Source organism: Mobula birostris, unplaced genomic scaffold, assembly GCF_030028105.1.
Source record: "Mobula birostris isolate sMobBir1 unplaced genomic scaffold, sMobBir1.hap1 scaffold_1629, whole genome shotgun sequence".
NCBI classification, from domain to species: Eukaryota; Metazoa; Chordata; class Chondrichthyes; order Myliobatiformes; family Myliobatidae; genus Mobula; species Mobula birostris.
The window spans coordinates 43,070-61,456 of record NW_027274671.1 but is presented as its reverse complement, the minus strand read 5'-3'; the positions used below and the strand labels follow the sequence as shown (position 1 = coordinate 61,456).

Genomic DNA, 18,387 nt, shown 5'->3' with positions numbered 1-18,387 from the left:
CTACTAGTTACATCCTCAAAAAATTCTATGAGATTCATCAGACATGATTTTCCTTTCACAAATCCATGCTGACTTTGTCCGATCATTTCACCGCTTTCCAAATGTGCTGTTATCACATCCTTGATAACTGACTCCAGCAGTTTCCCCACCACCGACGTTAGGCTAACCGGTCTATAATTCCCCGGTTTCTCTCTCCCTCCTTTTTTAAAAAGTGGAGTTACATTAGCCACCCTCCAATCCTCAGGAACTAGTCCAGAATCTAACGAGTTTTGAAAAATTATCACTAATGCATCCACTATTTCATGGGCTACTTCCTTAAGCACCCTGGGATGCAGACCATCCGGCCCTGGGGATTTATCTGCCTTCAATCCCTTCAATTTACCTAACACCACTTCCCTACTAACATGTATTTCGCTCAGTTCCTCCATCTCACTGGACCCTCTGTCCCCTACTATTTCTGGAAGATTATTTACGTCCTCCTTAGTGAAGACAGAACCAAAGTAATTATTCAATTGGTCTGCCATGTTCTTGCTCCCCATAATCAATTCATCTGTTTCTGTCTGCAGGGGACCTACATTTGTCTTTACCAGTCTTTTCCATTTTACATATCTATAAAAGCTTTTACAGTCCGTTTTTATGTTTCCTGCCAGTTTTCTCTCATAATCTTTTTTCCCCTTCCTAATTAAGCCCTTTGTCCTCCTCTGCTGAACTCTGAATTTTTCCCAGTCCTCAGGTGAGCCACTTTCTCTGGCTAATTTGTATGCTTCTTCTTTGGAATTGATACTATCCCTAATTTCTCTTGTCAGCCACGGGTGGACTACCTTCCTTGATTTATTCTTTTGCCAAACTGGGATGAACAATTGTTGTAGTTCATCCATGCAACCTTTAAATGCTTGCCATTGCATATCCACCGTCAATCCTTTAAGTGTCATTTGCCAGTCTATCTTAGCTAACTCACGTCTCATACCTTCAAAGTTACCCCTCTTTAAGTTCAGAACCTTTGTTTCTGAATTAACTATGTCACTCTCCATCTTAATGAAGAATTCCACCATATTATGGTCACTCTTACCCAAGGGGCCTCTCATGACAAGGTTGCTAATTAACCCTTCCTCATTGCTCAAAACCCAGTCCAGAATAGCCTGCTCTCTAGTTGGTTCCTCGACATGTTGGTTCAAAAAACCATCCCGCATACATTCCAAGAAATCCTCTTCCTCAGCACCTTTACCAATTTGGTTCACCCAATCTACATGTAGATTGAAGTCACCCATTATAACTGCTGTTCCTTTATTGCACACATTTCTAATTTCCTGTTTAATACCTTTCTTAGATAAGGGGCCAAAAACTGCTCACAAAACTCCAAGTGAGTCCTCACAGTCCTTTATATAAACCTTATGGCCATATAACAATTACAGCACGGAAACAGGCCATCTCAGCCCTTCTAGTCCATGCTGAACACTTACTCTCACCTAGTCCCACCGACCTGCACTCAGCCCATAACCCTCCATTCCTTTCCTGTCCATATACCTATCCAATTTTACTTTAAATGACAATATCGAACCTGCCTCTACCACTTCTGCTGGAAGCTCATTCCACACAGCTACCACTCTCTGAGTAAAGAAGTTTCCCCTCATGTTACCCCTAAACTTTTGCCCCCTAACTCTCAACTCACGTTATAAAGCCTCAACATCACATTCTTGCTTTTACCTTCTAGTCCTCTCAAAATTTATGCTAACACTGCATTTGCCTTCCCCACCACTGATTTAAGACCATAAGATCATATGATATAGGAGAAGTAGGCCATTCAGCCCATCGAATCTGCTCCACCATTCAATCATGGGCTGATCCAATTCTTCCAGTCATCCCCACTCCCCTGCTTTCACCCCATACCCGTTGATGCCCTGGCTAATCAAGAACCTATCTATCTCTGCCTTAAATGCACCCAATGACTTGGCCTCCACAGCCGCTCGTGGCAACAAATTCCACAGATTTACCACCTTCTGACTAAAGTAATTTCTCCACATCTCTGTTCTAAATGGCCTTCCTTCAATCCTGAAGTCCTGCCCTCTTGTCCTAGAATCCACTAACATAGGAAATAACTTTGCCATCTCTGCTTCTTGAATTCTCTCCCCATCGAAATTATGGTCTGCCAATTTATTTCTCCCACCAAAGTGTGTGACCATACACTTTCCCACAAAGTATTTTATTTGCCACTTCTTTGCCCATTCCCCTAAACTATCTAAGTCTCTCTCCAGGCTCTCTGTTTCCTCAACAGCCCACTCCTCCATCTATCTTTGTATCATCAGCAAATTTAGCCACAAATCCATTAATCCCGTAGTCCAAATCATCGACATTATTGTAAAAAGCAGTGGTCCCAACACCGGCCCCTGTGGAACTCCACTGGCAGCCAGCCAGAATAGGATCCCTTTATTCCCACTCTCTGTTTTCTGCCGACCAGCCAATGCTCCACTCATGCTAGTAACGTCCCTGTAATTTCATGGGCTCTTATCTTGCTAAGCACTCTCATATGCGGCACCTTGTCAAAGGCCTTCTGAAAATCCAAGTACACCACGTCTACTGCATCTCCTTTGTCTACCCTGCTTGAAATTTCTTCAAAAAATTGCAGGAGGTTAGTTAGGCAGGATTTTCCTTTTGGCCTATCTTGTCATGTGCCTCCAGACAGTCCATAATTTCATCTCTAACCTGCAAGTTAATCTTTAGGGAATTCTGCATAATGACTCCCAAAGTCCCTTTGCACCTTTCATTTTTGATTTTTTCCCGTTTAGAAAACAGTCTATGTCTTTATTCCTTCTACCAAAGTGCATGACCTTACACTTCCTGACATTATATTCCATCTGCCACTTCTTTACCCATTCTCATAATCTATCCAAATCCTGCAAACTCCCTTCTTCCTCAATACAACCTGCCCTTCCACCTATCTACGTGTCGTCTGCAAACTTGGCCACAAAGCCATTAACTCCATCATTCAAATCATTGATATATAACATAAAAAGAGGCAGCCCCAACACTGACAACTGCGGAACACTGTTAGTCACCGGCAGGCAATCATTGCTTCCTATCAACCAGCCAATGCTCTATCCATGTTAGTATCTTTCCTGTAATACCATGGGCTCTTATCTTGCTAAGCAGCCTCATGTGCTGTGTCAAAGGCCTTCTGAAAATCCAAGTAAACAACATCAATTCTCCCTTAGCTATCCTGCTTGTTATTTCCTCAAAATAATTTTTATATCTCTATCAAACCTCCCCTCGTTCTCCAGAGAATGACGTCCTAACCTATAACTCTATTCTCTATAACTCAGGTCCCAAGGTCCCAGTGACATCCTTGTAGATTTCCTCTGCACTCTTTCTATTTTATTGATATCTTTCCTGTACGCGGGTGACCTAGAACTGTACACCAATGTCTGGATTGGATGACTGGTAGGAGGCAAACAGTGGGAATAAAGGGGATCTTTTCTGGTTGGCTGACGATGATTAGTGGCGTTTCACGGGGGTTGGTGTTGGGGCCACCTCTTTTCATGTTCCATGTCAATGATTCGGATGATGGAATTGATGGCTTTATGGCCAAGTTTGTGGACAATGCAAAGGTGGGTGAAGGGGCAGGTGGTGTTAAAGAAGCAGGGAGTCTGCAGAAGAACTTAGACAGATCAAAGAAATGCCAATGCAATACAGTGTAGGGAAGTGTATAAGTCATGCACTTTGGTAGAAAGAATAAAGACGTAGGCTATTTTCTGAACAGAGAGAAGCTTCATATATCAGAGGGGAAAAGGGACTTGTGAGACCTTGTGCAGATTTCCTGAAGGTTAACTTGTAGGTGGAGTTGGCGGTAAGGAATGCAAATGCTATGTTGGCATTCATTTCAAAATGACTAGAATATCAAAACAAGGATGTAATTCTGAGACTTTATAAGTCAATGGGCAGACCACACTTGGAGTATTTTGAGCAATTTTGGGCCCCTTAGCTAAGAAAGAATGTGCTGGCATTGGGGAGGGTCCAGAGGAGGTTAATGAGAATGATGTTGGGAATGAAAGGGTTAACATAAGATTTGATGGCTCTGGGCCCGTACTCATTGGAGTTCAGAAGAATGAGGGAGAATCTAATTGAAACCTATCAAATATTGAAAGGCCTAGTTAGAATGGACATGGAGAGGATGTTTCCTATAAGGAGAGAGTCTCGGACCAGCAGGCACAGCTTCAGAATAGAAGGATGTCCCTTTCAAACAGAGATGAGGAGGAATTTCTTTAGCCAGAGGGTGATGAATCTGTTGAATTCATTGCCACAGGCAGCTCTGGAGGCCAAGGCATTGGGTAGATTTAAAGTGGAGGTTGATGTGTTCTTGATTAGTCAGGGTTTCAACGGTTACAGGAAGAAGGTAGGAGAAGGGGGGTTAAGAGGGAAAATAAATCAACCATAATGGAATGGTGGAGCAGACTCGATGGGCTGAATGGACTAATTCTGGTCTTTTTTTGGTTCTAATGCACTCCTCAGTGCCCTATCATTCGCTCAGGTAGTCCTACCCTGGTTTGTCCTCCCAAAGTCATACTTGTCTGAATTAAGTTCCATCTGCCCTTTTTCAGCCCATTTTTCTACTTGGGCCAGATCCCACTGCAACATTTGATAGCCTTCCTCACTGTCCACTATGTGTCATCCACAAATTTGCTGACCTTCTATAGTTCCCTTCTGGCCACCATTCCAAGCCTTGCACACACTTCCTTCGACTTCTTGACTAAATTAAATACCTCTCTCGTCATCCAAGGTTCTTGCCATCCGTGTCATTCCCTCTTTCTAGTACAAACTGGTCCTGGTCGGAGCATGTGTAGTCCTGAACCAAACTCATGTAATGGCTTGACAGTGGAAGATGTGCTCAGCGTGATGACTTTACAGTGGCGGATGTGCTCAATGTGATGACTTTACAGTGGAAGATGTGCTCAGCGTGATGACTTTACAGTGGAGGATGTGCTCAGCGTGATGACTTTACAGTGGAGGATGTGCTCAGTGTGACGACTTTACAGTGGAAGATGTGTCAGTGTGACAGCTTTACAGTGGAGGACGTGCTCAGTGTGATGTCTTTACAGTGGAGGACGTGCTCAGTGTGATGTCTTTACAGTGGAGGATGTGCTCAGCGTGATGACTTTACAGTGGAGGATGTGCTCAGTGTGATGACTTTACAGTGGAGGATGTGCTCAGTGTGATGTCTTTACAGTGGAGGACATGCTCAGTGTGATGACTTTACAGTGGAGGATGTGCTCAGTGTGGCGGCTTTACAGTGGAGGATGTGCTCAGTGTGGCAACTTTACAGTGGAAGATGTGCTCAGTGCGATGACTACAGTGGACGATGTGCTCAGTGTGACGACTTTACGGTGGAAGATGTGCTCAGTGTGATGACTTTACGGTGGAAGATGTGCTCAGTGTGATGACCTTACAGTGGAGGACGTGCTCAGTGTGATGACTTTACAGTGGAGGACATGCTCAATGTGATGACTTTATAGTGGCGGATGTGCTCAGTGTGATGACTTTACAGTGGAGGACACGCTCAGTGTGATGACTTTACAGTGCAGGACGTGCTCAGTGTGATGACTTTACAGTGGAGGACGCGCTCAGCGTGATGACTTTATAGTGGAGGATGTGCTCAGTGTGATGACTTTACGGTGGAGGACATGCTCAGTGTGATGACTTTACAGTGGAAGATGTGCTCAGTGTGATGACTTTACGGTGGAAGATGTGCTCAGTGTGATGACTTTACGGTGGAGGCCGTGCTCAGTGTGATGACTTTACGGTGGAGGCCGTGCTCAGTGTGATGACTTTATAGTGGAAGATGTGCTCAGTGTGATGACTTTACAGTGGAGGATGTGCTCAGCGTGATGACTTTACGGTGGAGGCCGTGCTCAGTGTGATGACTTTACGGTGGAGGATGTGCTCAATACTCACAGAGATCAGTTCACCTTCATCAAGAAGATCATCAGTTGGATGCCTCGGACACCCAAGCTGGTTAAACCCTCTCGCAGACGTCAGTCCATCTGGACAACAACCGTACCTGAGCATTTCAGACAAACACATAATCCAATAAACGTGGGCGTGTTTGAACGGGATTGTGAAGTGTTCTACTTCTCACTGACTCTGGGCAGGCAAAAACCTCTATACATTGCTGGGGTGGAAAGGAGGCTTCATCATCGCAGAACAACTTGTGGACGACAGGTGTTGTCCTGAGGACTGTTCTTTGATGATATGCTTTGCCTTTTTAATCCCAGTTAGGGCTGCAAGTCTTTCATTTGGAATCATTTGTTTCCAGTGTCTCTAGCATTCAGTAACAGTTTGAAATGAAAGAGGAGATTGGTATCTTGAGGTGTTCGCCGAGCTGGAAGGTTAGGTTGCAAACATTTCGTCACCATTCAAGGAGCCATCAATAGTACACAACAGTGTTTATGCTCACAATGACTGATAACCAGAGATACGGATCAGCAGAGATCACCCAGCTATCTGGTCAGCCGGGACCCACAGAGACCAGTGACCAGTGCGATGAGAACAGCAAGTCGGCACCAATATAAACACGGATTCTAGGCAGAAACAATGCTCGGCTGTGCACTGATAATGTCACCTTCAGGCTCAGCAAACAGCCCTACAAACAATGGGGCAGTGTCCTTGTGCCAGGGTGGGAGACAGGCCAGAGTTTGTCAGGGCAGTCTCTGATGACCCATCCGCCACCGGAAACCAAGCTGAGGCAGGGCCATTAAAGAGGTGAAATTTGAATAACTAACAAAAAAATTCAGTACGAGGGATTGTAAACAAGGATCCTCCACTGTCCACAGAAACATACTGACTAGAGCACGAGTAGGCTATTCAGCTGAGTCTGTTCCACTGTTCAACAGAGCATCCCATGCTCTTCTCACCACCATCCCCCAAAGCCCTTTGTGCCTAGAAATCTGCCCACTTAGGTTCCACACCCATACTGTGGCATGCAAAAGTTTGGGCACCCCAGTCAAAATTTCTGTTGCTGTGAATAGATAAGCAAGTAAAAGATGAACTGATTTCCAAAAGGCATAAAGTTAAAGATGACACATTTCTTTAATATTTTAAGCAAGGTTACTTTTTTATTTCCATCTTTTACAGTTTCAAAATAACAAAAAAAGGAAAAGGGCCTGAAGCAAAAGTTTGGGCACCCTGCATGGTCAGTACTTAGTAACACTCCCTTTGGCAAGTATCACAGCTAGTAAACGCTTTCCGTAGCCAGCTAAGATTCTTTCAATTCTTGATTGGGGGATTTTTGCCCATTCTTCCTTGCAAAAGGCTTCTAGTTCTGTGAGATTCTTGGACCGTCTTGCATGCACTGCTCTTTTGAGGTCTATCCACAAATTTTCGATAATGTTTAGGTCAGGGGACTTATCAATCCACCATGGTGCTTAACAGTTGGAGAGGTGTTCTTTTCATGAAATTCTGCATCCATTTTTTCTCCAAACATACCTTTGCTCATTGCAGCCAAAAAGTTCTATTTTAACTTCAACAGTCCACAGGACTTGTTTCCAAAATGCATCAGGCTTGTTTAGATGTTCCTTTGCAAACTTTTGATGCTGAGTTTTGTGGTCAGGATGCAGGAAAGGTTTTCTTCTGATGACTCTTCCATGAAGGTCATATTTGTGCAGGTGTTGCTGCACAGTAGAACAGTGCACCACCACTCCATAGTCTGCTAAATCTTCCTGAAGGTCTTTTACAATCAAACGGGGGTTTTGATTTGCCTTTCTAGCAATCCTACGAGCAGTTCTCTCGGAAAGTTTTCTTGGTCTTCCAGACCTCAACTTGACCTCCACCATTCCTGTTAACTGCCATTCTTAATTACATTATGAACTGAGGAAACGGCTATCTGAAAATGCTTTGCTATCTTCTTATAGCCTTCTCCTGCTTGTGGGCATCATTTATTTTAATTTTCAGAGTGCTAGGCAGCAGTTTAGAGGAACCCATGGCTGCTGATTGTTGGGACAAGGTTTGAGGAGTCAGGGCATTTACAAAGCTTTGCAATTTGCATCACCTGGCCTTTCCTAACGATGACTGTGAACAAGCCATAGCCCTAACAAGGTAATTAAGGTCTGAGACCTTGGTAAAAGTTATCTGAGAGCTCAAATCTCTTGGCGTGCCCAAACTTTTGCATGGTGCTCCTTTCCTTTTCTCACTCGAAAATTGTACAAAACAAAAATAATAAACTAATCTTGCTTAAAATGTTGAAAAGAATGTTTCATCTTTAACTTCATGACTTTTGGAGATCAGTTCGTCTTCTACTCACTTAACTATTCACAGTAACAGAAATTTTGACCGGGGTGCCCAAAATTTTGCATGCCACTGTATGTAGGAAGAGTTCCACACATTCACCAGCATTCGGGTAAAGAAATTCCCCTTACCTGTATCCTGAGACTGTCGCCCACTGTACTAGACCATGCATCCAGTTTGTCTACTTCTGCAACAATTTTAGCTGTTACAATAATGTTTACTTTAAAGACTACAGGGCCAGTCAAACTAACATCTCCTGATTGAAGAGCCCCAGCAGCTCAGGAACTGTTTGCTGAGCCCTGCCCTGTCCGGTCTCTCCCAGTCTCAAGCCTCCCATCCTGCGGCATCTGAATCAGAATCAGGTTTTCTATCACTGACGTGTGTCGTGAAATGTCTTGTTTTGCAGCAGCAGAACAATGCAAGGCATAAAAATTATTATAAGACACAAAAATAAACTGCAAAAGACACATCACAAGGTCTGAAAGGTGCTTCTTGAAGCATTATGAGGTCTGTAGTCTCCTCTTCAATGGTAGTAACGCATCGTTTCAAACTCGGTGCCATTCTGTGTCTGGTCCGGCACACAGTGAAGCCTCACCACCTTCTACAGATGGAACGTGACATCCCAGCTCCTGTTGCTCAGTGCTCAGGCCAAATGCTTCACCACAGTTTACTACTTTTGGGGACTATATATGTGTACCCCTACATCGCTCTGATCTACCACACTCCCCAGACCTTTGCATTCACTGTCGAAACCCTGCTTTGCTTTAACTGACCAAAATACAACACTTCTGCCATGAAGGACAACAGAACATTTGTTCCCAGCGATTGGTGTACCTCTGAACGTCTAAACTTCCTCCATTAATAATGGTCTTCTTTCTGTCAGGATGTAAACCACAGTCAGCCCTGTTGCATGGCAGAGGTTGTACCCACCATGCTGGCTGAGAGACAGCACCATTATTCACTGAGAAAGACAAGCGGTATCAGGTGACTGGGGAAGGTCATGTGACACTGGAACTGAGCAACAACCCTAGGCTTTGTTTGGCTGATGTAGGAAATCTCCCAACCCTCTACCCCCATCAAGTTAGCCCAAGCATTTCAGCAGGGTCAGTGGCTGGGAGTTCAGTGCTTGAACCAGGGGAAAGGCAGTGGGCTGGTGAAAGAGGCTATAACATCTACACTGCTCCCAGCTTCCATGACTGCCAACAGGACCCACTGCCCCACAACAATAAGGTCCAAAGATGATCCCTCTTCAAGCCGGGAGATTGCCTGAGCTCAGATACTGGCAGCAAACGGGAAAGAACCAATAGGGTGTCAGTGAGGAATTCAGGGCCTCTACCAATACACAGAGTCATTGAAATTTGTGTTAAGAAGGATGCCATTAAGCTGGAAAGAGTGCGATAAAATTCATGAGGACATCACTGCATCTGGAGAGTGCGAGTTAGAACAGGTGGAAACTTTCCCCAGAATACAGGAGACTTTATAGAGGTTTATGAAATTGTGTGGTATAGATAAAGTAGATACACACAGTCTTCTTCGGTCTAAAGGACACAGGTTTAAGATGAGAGAGGAAAGATTTTCATCAAACATAGCATAGTACAGCACAGCCTAGGCCACTCAGCCCACAATGTTGTGCCAGCCCTTTAACCTACTCAAAGATCAATCTAATCCTTACCTCCGACATAACCATCCATATGCCTATCTAACAGCCTCTTAAATGTCCCTAATGTATGTGCCTTCACCACCACCCCTGATAGGGCATTCCGCACCTGTGTAAAAAAACTTTCCTCAATATCTGCCTGCATCTTCCTCCTAATACCTTAAAGTTACAGCCCATTATATCAGCATTTCCACCATGGGGAAAGGTCTCTGGCTGTCCACTCTGCCTGTGCCTCTTATCATCTTGCGTATCAGGCAGTGGGCTTCACACTCACCCCACCCTCTGAGTGAAGATGTTTTCCCTTCAATCTTTCACCTTTCAACTTAAACCTTTCATGTCATCGTAGTATTTTCCCCAAACTTTACAGGGACTAAAAGAGTAACTTCCAAGCACCTTCAGTTCACTGAAGAGTTTCATCATTAAGAGCCGGATGCCTCTTCTCTCAATCTTACACCATTTTCCTTTCCCAATCTTCACCCTCTGAGGCAATTATTTTGATCAGCTGTTCACATTTTAAAGAGGCAAGTTTTTCACACATCGTGTGGAATGAGCTGCCAGAGGAAGTGGTACAAGTGGGTACAACTACAATGAATAGGAAAGGTTTAGAGGGATAAAGGTCAAACACAGGGAAATGGAGCTACACACATAAGCGTTGCTGGTGAACGCAGCAGGCCAGGTAGCATCTCTAGGAAGAGGTACAGTCGACGTTTCGGGCCAAGACCCTTCGTCAGGACTAACTGAAGGAAGAGCTAGTAAGAGATTTGAAAGTGGGAGGGGGAGGGGGAGATCTGAAGTGATAGGAAAAGACAGGAGGGGGAGGGATGGAGCCAAGAGCTGGACAGGCGATTGGCAAAAGGGATATGAGAGGATCATGGGACAGGAGGCCCAGGGAGAAAGAAAAGTGGGAGGGGGAAAGCCCAGAGGATGCACAAGGGGTATAGCGAGAGGGACAGAAGGAGAAAAAGGAGACAGAGAAAAAGAATGTGTGTATATAAATAAATAACGGATGGAGTACGAGGGGGAGGTGGGGCACTAGCGGAAGTTAGAGAAGTCAATGTTCATGCCGTCAGGTTGGAGGCTACCCAGACGGAATATAAGGTGTTGTTCCTCCAACCTGAGTGTGGCTTCATCTTTACAGTAGAGGAGGCCGTGGATAGACATATCAGAATGGGAATGAGACATGGAATTAAAATGTGTGGCCACTGGGAGATCCTGTTTTCTCTGGCAGACAGAGCATAGGTGTTCAGCAAAGCGGTCTCCCAGTCTGCGTCGGGTCTCGCCAATATATAAAAGGCCACATTGGGAGCACTGGACGCAGTATATCACCCCAGCCGACTCACAGGTGAAGTGTCACCTCACCTGGAAGGACTGTCTGGGGCCCTGAATAGTGGTGAGGGAGGAAGTGTACAGGCATGTGTAGCACTTGTTCCGCTGACAAGGATAAGTGCTGGGAGGGAGATCGGTGGGGAGGGATGGGGGGGGACGAATGGACAAGGGAGTCGCGTAGGGAACGATCCCTGCGGAAAGCAGGGGTGGGGGAGGGAAAGATGTGTTTAGTGGTGGGATCCCGTTGGAGGTGGCGGAAGTTACGGAGAATTATATGTTGGACCCAGAGGCTGGTGGGGTGGTAGGTGAGGACAAGGGGAACCCTATTCCTAGTGGGGTGGCCAGAGGATGGAGTGAGAGCAGATGTACGTGAAATGGGGGAGATGCGTTTCAGAGCAGAGTTGATGGTGGAGGAATGGGAGCCCCTTTCTTTAAAAAAGGAGGACATCTCCTTCGTCCTGGAATGAAAAGCCTCATCCTGAGAGCAGATGTGGCGGAGACAGAGAAATTGCAAGAAGGGGATGGCAGTTTTGCAAGTGACAGGGTGAAAACAGGAATAGTCCAGATAGCTGTGAGAGTCAGTCTGCTTATACAGTAGTAGATATCAGTAGATAAGCTGTCTCCAGAGATAGAGACAGAAAGATCAAGAAAGGGGAGGGAGGTGTCAGCCACGGTGGGCTTCACAGCTGAACAAGTGAGAAGGCAGCTGAAACGTCTCAACCCAAGCAAGGCTGCAGGACCGGATGGTGTCAGTACCAGGGTGCTCAAAGCCTGTGCTCCTCAGCTATGTGGAGTACTTCGCCGTGTATTCAACCAGCAGCCTCAATGACTACAGACAGGTGACATTGACCTCCCACATCATGAAGACCCTGGAGAGACTTGTTCTGGAGCTGCTCCGGCCTATGGTCGGGCCACAGTTAGATCCCCTCCAGCTTGCCTACCAGCCCCGACTAGGAGTTGAGGATGCCATCGTCTACCTGCTGAACCGTGTCTACGCCCACCTGGACAAGCCAGCGAGCACCGTGAGGGTCATGTTTTTTGACTTCTCCAGTGCGTTCAACACCATCCGCCCTGCTCTGCTGGGGAAGAAGCTGACAGCGATGCAGGTGGATGCTTTCCTGGTGTCATAGATTCTTGATCACCTGACTGGCAGACCATTGTACGTGTGCTTGCAACACTGTGTGTCCGACAGAGTGATCAGCAGCACTGGGGCTCCACAGGACACTGTCTTGTCTCCCTTTCTCTTCACCATTTACACCTCGGACTTCAACTACTGCACAGAGTCTTGTCATCTTCAGAAGTTTTCTGATGACTCTGCCATAGTTGGATGCATCAGCAAGGGAGATGAGACTGAGTACAGGGCTACGGTAGGAAACTTTGTCACATGGTGTGAGCAGAATTATCTGCAGCTTAATGTGAAAAAGACTAAGGAGCTGGTGGTAGACCTGAGGACAGCTAAGGTACCAGTGACCCCTGTTTCCATCCAGGGGGTCAGTGTGAACATGGTGGAGGATTACAAATACCTGGGGATACGAATTGACAATAAACTGGACCGGTCAAAGAACACTGAGGCTGTCTACAAGAAGGGTCAGAGCCGTCTCTATTTCCTGAGGAGACTGAGGTATTTTAACATCTGCCGGACAATGCTGAGGATGTTCTATGAGTCTGTAGTGGCCAGTACTATCATGTTTGCTGTTGTGCGCTGGGGCAGCAGGCTGAGGGTAGCAGACACCAACAGAATCAACAAACTCATTCGTAAGGCCAGTGATGTTGTGGGGATGGGACTGGACTCTCTCACAGTGGTGTCTGAAGAGAGGATGCTGTCCAAGTTGCATGCCATCTTGGACAATGTCTCCCATCCACTACATAATGTACTGGGTGGGCACAGGAGTACATTCAGCCAGAGACTCATTCCACCGAGATGCAACACAGAGCGTCATAGGAAGTCATTCCTGCCTGTGGCCATCAAACTTTACAACTCCTCCCTTGGAGGGTCAGACACCCTGAGCCAATAGGCTGGTCCTGGACTTATTTCCTGGCATAATTTACATATTACTATTTAACTATTTATGGTTTTATTACTATTTATTATATATGGTGCAACTGTAACAAAAACCAATTTCCCCCAGGATCAATAAAGTATGACTATGACAATGACTATGACTATGAAATGGACCAGGTAAACTTGAGGGCAGGGTGAAAGTTGGAGGCAAAATTAATGAAGTCAATGAGCTCAGCATGCGTGCAGGAAGCAGCATCAATGCAGTCGTCGATGTAGCGAAGGAAAAGTGGGGGACAGATACCAGAATAGGTTTAGAACATAGATTGTTCCACAAGGCCAACAAAAAGGCAGGCATAGCTGGGACCCATACAGGTGCCCATGGCTACACCTTTAGTTTGGAGGAAGTGGGAGGAGCCAAAGGAGAAATTATTAAGAGTAAGGACTAATTCCGCTAGACGGAGCAGAGTGGTGGTAGAGGGAACTGGTTGGGTCTGGAATCCAAAAAAAAGCAGAGAGCTTTGAGACCTTCCTGATGGGGGATGGAGGTACATAGGGACTGGACATTCATGGTGAAAATAAAGCAGTGGGGGCCAGGGAACTTAAAATCATTGAAAAGTTTCAGAGCGTGAGAAGTGAGAAGTAGGAAGTGATTGAACAAGGGGGTTAAAACAGTGTCAAGGTATGTAGAAATGAGTTCAGTGGGGCAGGAGCAAGCTGAGACAATGGGTCTACCTGGACAGGCTAGTTTGTAGATCTTGGGTAGGAGGTAGAAACAGGAAGTGCGGGGTGTGGGAACTATAAGGTTGGTAGCAATGGATGGGAGATCTCCTGAGCGGATAAAATCGGTGATGGTGTGGGAGACAATGGCCTGGTGCTCCTTTGCGGGGTCACGATCGAGGGGTAAATAAGAGGAGGTATCCGCGAGTTGTCGCTGTGCCTCAGAAAGGTAAAGGTCAGTACGCAAGACTACAACTTGGTAGGTTTTATAGTAAAGTTAGGATTAGTGCGGAGGGAGTGGAGAGCACAGTGCTCGGAAGGAGTGAGGTTGGAATGGGAACAAGGTACGGTGAAGTCGAGACGGTTGATGTTCAGGTATGCAACTTGGTTAATGTGGACAAGTTGGTAGGATTCTGATTTTGAAACTCTATGAACTAATCACTTTGAGTTTAAATTTATGAAACTTTCAATCTTTTATGTATGAAGGATACTTTCAAATTAAAAGACAGATTGTGGGCAGTGGCCTGCTTTCCTTACCTGCTTTTGTAGCAGGGGATGAGAGGGCAGCCTGCCCCACCCGGGCCCCTGGCTGCAGCGTAACCATCTGGGCAACACCCGTAAGTTTGTGTGTTACAGTCCAACACCCTTGACAGCGGGTCCTGCTGTGACTCGGTCCTCGATGGGTTGTTCAATGGGGAATCTGATTCAGAGACGTAATATTGAAACCATGAGAGCTCCGACTCCTGTGGAGCAGATGAGGCCGGGAGGAGATTTGTCTCGGCTTGAACAGGCAGCAATTCTGGGGATAACCAAGTTGAAAGAAAGAAGAAATGTTGGAAAATGTTCCTTTTTAGTTGGATGAATTTGCAAAGGCTTGCGCTTTTTATAGTAACTTTTACAACCCAGGAGACCACAAAATGCTTTTGAGCTTATTTTGAAGGAATCCTCAAGGTTGACATGACCTGCTTCACTTCTTGTCTACATTTCAATGTCTATCACTTACAACAGCAGGATGACAAAGATCAAACTGTGATCTTCGTATCTTAGTCTGGAGAGCCGGTTCAAGATTCAGGATTGTGTGCAGCAGTGGAAAGGAGAACAAAATGATCGTTACATGATGCAGCATAAAGGACATGAAACAAAAACATAACTAAAAATATAAAAACAATCCCATCAAACACAATGTCCAGGTAGACTGGTGCAATACTAAGTGATGTGTGGTGGGTGGGTTGGTTGGTGGAGTTGTTGCTCAGTCTGACAGATATGTAGAAGTGGTTCAGTTGTCTGGAAGACCTAACGTATGCTGTCCAGGTCTCGCAAGCTTGAAGTGGGTATAACGGTCCAGCACCCCCTTCGGTTTGGTTAGCAGGCTAGAGCCGTATTTTAATATTCACTTGTTGACTTTGTCCTCAGTGTTTACTGATCAGACAGTGCTGTCAACGCTACACGACAGGGAGGATGTGATGCCCTGTAGAGGGGGCAAAGGAGATTTATCGGGGATCCTGTCTGGGATGCAGCATTTCAATTTATTTTGCTTTCCTTGGCATGGAAGACTCTGAAGGGATATGTCTGAGGTTTACAAGATTTTCAGAGGCATAGATAGGATGGATTTGCAACTGTTCCCCCGAGCAGAGGTATCCGGTGTCCAAAACCAAACGACATGGGTTGAGGGCAAAAATAATTGGTTTATTATTGTCACAGCACAGCACAGGACAGGACCACCAGGCTCTTTTGTCCTCAACATTCTGAGGTGCAATTTAAACCTTTGATCTGCACAGCATCCACGCAGATCACTTCAAACATTAGACCATAAGACACAGGAGCAGAATTAAGCCATTTAGCCCATTGAGTCTGCTCCACCATTTAATCATGGCTGATCTTTTATTTCCCCTCCTCAGCCTCATTCTCCAGCCTTATTACCTTTGATGTTGTGTCCAATCAAAAACCTATCAAGCTCTGCCTAAATACCTCCATAGCTGCCTGTGGTAATAAATTCCACAAATTCACCACCCTCTGGCTAAAGAAATTTCACTGCAGCTCTGTGTTAAATGGACGTCCCTCTATCCTGAGGCTGTTCCCTCTTGTACTAGACTCTCCCACCATGAGAAAGGTCCATTCCACATCCACTCTGTCTAGGACTTTCAACATTCAAAAGGTTTCAATGAGATTCCCCATCATCCTTCTGAATTCCATATGTTCCTCATATGATAACCCTTTCATTCCCAGAATCATCCTTGTGAACCTCCTCCGGACCCTCTCCAATGCCAGCACATCTTTTCTAAGATGAGGGGCCCAAAACTGTTCATAATAGTCAAGGTGAGGCCTCACCAGTGCCTTGTGAAGCCTCAGCATCACATCCCTGCTCTTGTATTCTAGACCTCTTAAAATGAAAGATAACATGGCATTTGCCTTCCCCACCACCGACTCAACTTGTAAATTAATCTTTAGGGTGTTCTGCACAAGGTCTTCCAAGTCCCTTTGCAGCTCAGATTTTTGGATTTTCTCCCTGTGTAGAAAATAGTCTGCACATTTATTTCTACAACCAAAGTTCATGACCATGCATTTTCCAACATTATATCTCATTTGCCACTTTATTGCCCATTCTCCTAATCTAAGTCCTTCTGCATCCTTCCTGTTTCCTCAACACTACCAGCCCCTCCACCAATCTCCATATCATCTGCAAACTTGGCAACAAAGCCATCTATTCCATTATATAAATTATCGATATACAGCATAAAAAGAAGCATGTGAAACACCACTAGTCACTGACAACCAACCAGAAAAGGATCCTTTTATTCCCACTCTCTGCCTCCTACCAGTCAACCAATGCTCTAACCATGCCAGTAACTTCCTGTAAAACCATGGGCTCTTAACTTGATTAGTAGCCTCATGTGTGGCAACTTGTCAAAGGCCTTCTGAAAGTCCAAATATACAACATCCACTGCAACCCCTTTATCTATCCTACTTGTAATCTCCTCAAAGAATTCCAACAGGTTCATCAGGCAGGATTTTCCCCTAAGGAAACCATGCTGACTTCGTCCTATCTTGTCCTGTGTCACCAAGTACTCCATCACCTCATCCTTAACAATTGACTCCAACATCTTCCCAACCACTGAGGTCAGGCTAACTGGTTGACAATTTCCTTTATGCTGCCTTCCTCCTTTCTTAAAGAGTGGAGTGACATTTGCAATCTTTCATTCTTCTAGCACTTTCACCATTCAATAGATTTCAGTGAGGTCACCCCTCATTCTTCTGAATTCTGGTGAACACTGGCCTGGAGCCATCAGACACTCTCCATAAGACAAGCCGTTCGATCGTTTGCAAGGTCCCCAGAATGTGGTGCCCTAAAGTCCTCCCTCTTGCAGCACACTCCAGCTGTGTGGTACTCACTCTGTCCACCAGAGGCACGGGTGAGCCTCAGTGTCTTCTGGCTTGTGGCTGGTGAAGCAAGGATGGCAACTAAATACTTTGTTAATCACTCTTTTTCTGGCAAATGATTATCACAAGTAATACGTGCCAGAACTGAGGCAAGGCGGCGGGCCGGTTGCCGAGAGCAGGGAAGAGTGCGAAAGGTTGGGCACAGGTCGAATCCAGGCCCCAGAGCGTATCAACGAGACTGAACACGATGTGGATGGAGATTTACAGGCAGAGTCGAAGCCCCAGGGTCCAGGGCCCAGAGTGAATCGACAAGACTGAACACGATGTGGACGGAGGTTTACAGGCAGAGTCGAAGCCCCAGGGTCCAGGGCCCAGAGTGAATCGACAAGACTGAACACGATGTGGACCGAGGTTTACAGGCTGAATCGAGGCAGCAAAGTCCAGCGTATCCATATAGCACAAGCCGTTGTTCGGACAGAGATTTAAGTGCCGGGACAGATTGAAAAGATCGGTGTGTCGAGGTAGGGACCGGTTCAGATTGTTGCTGTGTCTAAACGGAGAGTTAAGTGCCAAGCTGGATTGAAAAGGTCGGTGTGTCAGGACCTGAGGTGAGGTAGGGGCTGGTTCAGATCGCTGATCCACAATGTTTACTTGGCTCTGCGCTGAACGACGGGACTCTCTGTATGGATTTCAGTTCAGAAACACCATTTGCTTGTGGTTACTGCTTGCACGATGCTTTTCTTCATTGCACACTGGGTGTTAGACATCTTTTTTCAGACGTATGGGGTTTGCTTTTGGGTGTCTTCATTTCGTGGCTGCCTGTAAGGAGATGAATCTCAAGGTTGTGTAAGGTATACAGTGGCATGCAAAAGTTTGGGCAACCCTGGTCAAAATTTCTGTTACTGTGAATAGCTAAGCGAGTAAAAGATGACCCGATTTCCAAAAGGCATAAAGTTAAAGATGACACATTTCTTTAATATTTTAAGCAAGAAAACTTTTTTATTTACATCTTTTACAGTTTCAAAATAACAAAAAA

The 18,387-nt window shown here is 45.5% G+C and overlaps 1 protein-coding gene across 1 annotated transcript in view; it reads right to left on the bottom strand.

Annotated features, from left to right (window-relative positions):
• The window catches only part of LOC140192543 (papilin-like), a 51,048-nt gene that overhangs the window by 11,240 nt on the left and 21,421 nt on the right, over nucleotides 1-18,387 (bottom strand). Inside the window, exons 7-8 of the mRNA XM_072250106.1 lie at nucleotides 14,511-14,772; nucleotides 5,944-6,049 (exon numbers count right to left, since the gene is read on the bottom strand). Of these exons, the coding sequence (XP_072106207.1) occupies nucleotides 5,944-6,049; nucleotides 14,511-14,772 (368 nt within the window). The remainder of the gene's footprint in view (nucleotides 1-5,943; nucleotides 6,050-14,510; nucleotides 14,773-18,387) is intronic.